Source organism: Poecilia mexicana, unplaced genomic scaffold (genome assembly GCF_051168715.1).
Source record: "Poecilia mexicana isolate PSO_F unplaced genomic scaffold, ASM5116871v1 scaffold_5, whole genome shotgun sequence".
Classification (NCBI taxonomy): domain Eukaryota; kingdom Metazoa; phylum Chordata; class Actinopteri; order Cyprinodontiformes; family Poeciliidae; genus Poecilia; species Poecilia mexicana.
In genome coordinates this window covers 20,289,153-20,295,152 of record NW_028263374.1, presented here as the reverse complement: position 1 = coordinate 20,295,152, position 6,000 = coordinate 20,289,153, and the positions used below count along the sequence as shown (strand labels likewise).

The 6,000-nt window shown below is 38.4% G+C and overlaps 1 protein-coding gene across 2 annotated transcripts in view; it reads left to right on the top strand.

Annotated features, from left to right (window-relative positions):
• Positions 1–376: 376 nt before the first annotated feature.
• The window catches only part of atp2b2 (ATPase plasma membrane Ca2+ transporting 2), a 68,434-nt gene continuing 62,810 nt past the window's right edge, over positions 377–6,000 (top strand). For both annotated transcript variants that reach the window (XM_088005717.1, XM_014975102.2), the window contains exon 1: positions 377–1,699. In XM_088005717.1, coding sequence (XP_087861843.1) covers positions 1,501–1,699 — 199 coding nt within the window. In that variant the 5' untranslated portion in view covers positions 377–1,500. The remainder of the gene's footprint in view (positions 1,700–6,000) is intronic.

Genomic DNA, 6,000 nt, shown 5'->3' with positions numbered 1-6,000 from the left:
TTTTTGGGTTCCTGTTTTCAAACTCCAGCGATACTAAACATAGCTAGCTTTGAGTCCAAAAAAGATCAGATATTTAGCTACATAGCTGATTACAACATGGGTCAGAGAAGCTTAAAATTCTACAATTATGATCACAAGATAACGTCTTGTTGAATAGTATTAGATTAACAGTATTAGATTATTGTAGCTTTATTGTGAACAGGTAGACTTAAGTTTAATCTACAGATATTTAATATTATTCTGGTATTTAAGCTCTATCTTATAGATCTATCTATAGCTTGTTCTATAAATGCATCTAAATGGCTTTGAATTAACTTTTTCAGTTAAGTACATTCTGCCTCCTTAGCTTTTCTAATAGCGTTGTCGTTGCAGGACAGGATAACTGGTCCAGATTGATTAATGCCAATAATTACTTGACGACAATCGTGGGGAATGTGTCGTTCAGAGAGTGACTGCACAGAAAAGGTCAGTCACTGCAGAGTGCAGTAGCAGTTTACTTATTGGTGAGACAGCAGCAGCGGGTTCGTGGCTCAGCCCATCCTCCCTGTGACAGCGCAGCGTTACGTCCTGCATCCCTGCTCTGTCGTCAGAGGAGCCCCAGCCTCCCACCCGCGCACAACTCGGCTCCTCTCTGCACCAGAAAGGAGCAATCTCATCTCTCCTTGTCTTTTATGTCCTCGCTCACTCTCTGTCAGTTAGTGTGTGTACTCAGAATGAGGTTAGCAGCACCAGCAGCAGCAGTAGATAGAGACAGCAGAGGCACAGTTACTGCAGCAGCCAGGAGAGGCTGTCCTTCAGCTGTGCACCATCTACTGCTGCATTCACCCCTGCCCTGAGAACACAACGCTCATTCCTGTGCTCTCTTTCTCTCTCTCTCTCTGTGTTTCTTCCTGCTCCTTCTCTCACCTCTCCGAATTCATTTCTGGAATTCGACACCCTCTCTTTTCTTCCTCTTTCTCTGTAGCAGTGATGGGGAGGACCACCACGTAGAGACCGAGAGGCAACAAAGGCAAAAGCAGAAGAGCAGTAATGGGAAGCCACACATGGAGCGGGTCTGGACTGCAGCCGTGGTGAGCCTGAGAGCTACAGGACCTGAGACCATCATCATTGCCCTCCTCAGGACCTAACCACTTGGGCTGTCCAGCACCTGGATGCTCCCCATTTGTGATTTGCCACCCCCCTTTTCCTTCCCCTGTGCCGTTGCTCTCTTTCCTGGACTTTAGTTTTCTTTTTTTTTTTTTTTTAGTGTTATTTTTCATCTGTTAAAATTTGCTTAACCTGAAACAGAGGCGTCTCATCCTTGGATTTTTTTTTATTTCTTTTTGTAATAATCTTTATCCCCAAGAATTACTTGCATTTTCTTCTATTTTTTTTTAGTCATTATTGCCTGCTTGAAATTATTTTTAGATTTTGTTTTTTAATCAGACTGAGCTCTGTTGTGCAATTTTTCTTCAATAAGCAATAACAAACACTAATCCAACTGACTTGAAAGCTGACACCATGGGGGACATGTCCAATAGCGATTTTTATGCCAAGAACCAAAGAAATGAGGGCAACCATGAGGCTGGCTTTGGTTGCTCTGTTATGGAGCTGCGATCGTTGATGGAGCTTCGTGGCACAGAGGCAGTGGTCAAGCTCCAAGAGGACTATGGGGCAGTGGAGGGACTGTGCAAGCGATTGAAAACCTCACCCACTGAAGGTAAATCTATATTTTCTACTTGTGCACATGAAATGAGTAGTGGTGGTGGTGTGTTACATTAAACATCTTATGTTTAGAGAGAATACTGTTCGTGCACTACTGTGTAGTATGTAGCTATGCAAATTAATTCCTTACATTAGTATGTGCTTGTGTTTTTTTTGTTTTTTTTTAAATGCAACCTGTGATAGAGGTACATAGCTGCAGAAGTGTTCATGAAGCATTTGGAGAATACGTAAGCACAGTATCAGAATAACACATGAGGCTGGGGGATCCCATTTTAGGTGCATATGAAAAATTTGCGCTGTGCAGTGAGTGAGAAATCTGTTTAGTATGCACAGAAATATCTCTGGACAGTTTAGCCCACATCGCTCCCCTCCCCACCAGAAGCATCCCACCATCTCTGGTCATCTTGATTTTCAGCCAATCAGGTGCAGATTTATTAAAGTAAAGGTACTGCTCCACGTGGGGTGGGCTGCAGGGTTTGCCACTGTGAACTGAATGTGGTTGGAATCAAAAGAGCAAGAAACGTATTTTTTCTTTTTTTATTTAATGTTCTGCAATATATATATATATATATATATATATATATATATATATATATATATATATATATATATATATATATATATATATATATATATATATATATGTGTGTGTTTTTTTAATGTGATGTATAAATGTATTTTGGCACAGGGAGGCTATAATCCCATATGCTTAGTCACCTCTAGCCAAATTCTCTTTACTGTTCATGTTCTTATGTAATCACCATAATTGTGTGATATTTGAACAACTCAATTTACTTTGAAGTCTGACTTTCGAACTCCAGTCATGCATCATTGTCATATAGACACAACAGAGGAGACCAAATATATTCAGAAATAATTATTAACTAATTAAAATGTTGAACATTTATTCCCCCTTCAGGTCTCCATTTTAATTAATACTCATCTTTTTTTGTTTGTTTTATTAGCATCTTTGCACTTCCATTTTGTTTTTGAAATATTCTGCTATGAAATGTCAAAAATTAAAAACTGTTCCAGTTACAAAAGATTCATTACAGAAATAACCAAAATTTAACTGAAAAGGAAAAAAATGGCTTTGAATTTTGACTCAGGTAAATGATCAGTTCTTAATCTTGAACTTACACAGCAGTCTGGTTTCTTGTAAGGGATACCCAGAATATATTTATGGATGGGTTTCTTTGAAGGTAATGCTGATAACAGCACAAGGCCATCTGGTGATTCCTATTAATCATTTAGGGGCTGGATGGGTTGTCGGGCTACTGCTCGGTTTTCTAAGAATGGAGACATTGGGATCCTTGATTAGAAATCTGCTTCTTTTTAGAGACTGGTGGTGGAAACATTGCTGTTCTGAGCTGTTCTAAAAGGAAACAAAGCTTGGGATTCAATTAAGCTTAACGATCAAAAGAATGCAGAGAAGTTCGGGGTCATCTTTGCGAAAGTTAAAAAGCAAAGAACCAAAGTATTTTTCATCACAATCTCTGGGGGCGCAATCATTGGTGACCAAAAGCCGTTAACAGCAATTTAATTAAAGTAATTTTGCAAAAATAGAGTGCGTAGGAACTTCTAATTAGGTCATATAAACTAGGAACAAATTATCCTTTTGTTTTGACCTTTTGTTTACCTGGAACATATGTATGCAATAGACAGACTAGTTTTTTAGGCCATGAACCATTTGATCTGATGAGGCATGTCAATGTTCTACCATGGACAGTGATTTATGGGTTAGAGTAGTGAAAAATCTCCAAAACAAAGTGTTAGAAACCTGCAGCAAAGACTGTGATCTGTTTCTTGTGTGAGTCTCCACGATGATCATTTGACAAATATAGATGCCAACCAGGAGTGATGCCAGAAGAGTAGTTTTCAATTACAGTCACACGTAAATGTGTGACATTCACCATTCTCTACTAGAACTTTAATTGGAACCATGTGCTTTGACCAGATGAAGTAAGATTGAGATGCCTGTAACACAAACACTTCAAATTGGTCTGCTGTGAAGCGAAAGGATGAGTATTTGTTGAAGAGCCTAATACCCAAGGGGGAGAATCTGTGATGCTTGATAAAGTGCGTGGTATCTAAGTTCTTTGAAAAACCTTGGAGATTTTTAGAATAGCTTTTACAACAAGGTAATGATGATACAACAGATGTGACCAAATCAACACAAAAATGTTTTGCTTCGATCGAAAATAATGTTTTGTTAGATATGTTTTCTTCTATTCATGATGAATTTTTTGACTGATTTGTTAAAAGTTAACTCAACTGACCTAGACCCAGGAGTGAACATTAGTATCTGCAATCAGGAAGAAAGTTAATCACAGGATGACAGCAAGATGGTGAAAGATGGAGGAACAAATCCAAAAAGATTAGGATCCTTATTAAATATGCCAGCTTAACATTTCATAGCTGAACAGCATGTCAGTATTAAAACCTTTGAACATTTTGAATATCTCTATGGAAGACTAGGTCAACTTCCTGATCAGTTTTTTGAGATGTTCAACTCAATGTGTTGCACGTAGATCAAAACAAAGGCAACACATTTTAGTCGGCCTTCAGGAACTTGAGCTCGACACAAGGGGAGCGACAAGCAACAGCAACAAGCAAATGTTTTCCACAACACACGAGACGCAAACGGTGACAAAAGTTGAACATGTGGGCACATTTACGAGCAGTCTAGACCCCCCATTGAATGAGCAAAAAGAAACAAAGAAGACAATGATGGAAATGGCAAAACTTCTCCATTCATATTCTGTGATGTATTTAATGGACACACAGACTTTCTCTTCTGTGGTACCTTCTTAATGTCTCTTTCTGAGATCGTACATTATCAAGATGTGATGCATCTTTGCCATGTTTGATTTTTGTCTGAAAACTTCCACTGGTTTCCAATTCAGAACAGTCCTCTGTACCTCTTTATATTTACTCTGTAGAACATATGTGATGATGCTTGTTGTCATGTGTTTGTAAGTTGTGTCTCAGGAGGCTGCAGTTGACCCTGTATAAAATGCCCTCACTGAGGTCAATTTATTATCCTATGAGGCATGAAGACATAAAGCATCTGAAGTAACAAAAATGGTAAACCTACCATATCTTTGTCACAAGAAGAGGTTAAATGTATCTCGAGCTGCTGAAGAGAATGCTTAAGTATTTCTTGTACATTTTATGCTTGACTGCAATGAAGAAACCAGACATTCAAGAGCCACAATTCAGGGAAAATGCAGAACGGACAATGGTTTCTCTGGCTCTGATTCTTTGCTCTTCTTAGTATTCCCCTTCCTTGTACCATACACCTGCAGGCAGGATGTTACGCACGTGTCACCTTGTAGGTAACGGTGAGGTGATGTCTTGGCTTTGCTGTCAGACAGCCAACAGGTTAATGGCATTGATTCTGTCTTGGGTTGGAAGCTAAGTTGTCAACCTAGATTTTAGTTTCCAAGAACGTGTTGTGAATGTGACCTGATTCTTTGATAAGAGTGAACTGCTTGGTACCAACAGTACAACTATTTCATCAAGCGAATGTTTAACGCAGTAATAATACATTGGAAGGTTTCTTTGGGTAGGGCACATTAAGTTTATAATAGAAATAAAAGCACTTCTATTTTTGCTGAACCAGGATGAAGAAAAAGCACTTAAGTCATCAATACTATTTGATGTTGTGGTAGAGACTAAGAACGTACTCATCAAGATCTTTGCCAAAAGGGAATAGAAGGAATATGGGTACATGCAACAATCTTTTAACAAAAAAAATCTGCATACAAGACAAAAACACCTTTGTCACACAACTTACCACATATTTTTACAAGTTTGTGCCAAACACTTTTATATGTAGCTTTGTAATTTTTGTTCTGTTTGGGAACCTTACTCCGTTATGTGAACAGAGTAAGGGTTGGATCAAAAAACAATCTTGTGGTTTCATCACAAGATTGGAATAAAACCAATCTTGATCTAAATGCAACAAATTTAGATCTGTACCTTAACCTATTATCTTTCGATATTTTATGTAGCCCTTCTTACACTGCAAAAACACAAAAGTATTTATGGTCTAGCTCCTAGTGGAGAAAAGTCATAGTTCTATTGGCAGATTATAACAAGATTTTATAAGTGAAATAATCTTACTTAAAGACAGAGGTTCTAACTCAGAACATTGTGGTGGTTGAAATGTTTGGCCTGTGATTTACATTCCTGCAATAAACAAATGCAGACATAACGTCTGTCTGAGAGCGACACAGTGTAGAGGAACGTAATTGTGAGTTTAATAATGAGCAGCACCAGGAACACATGTCG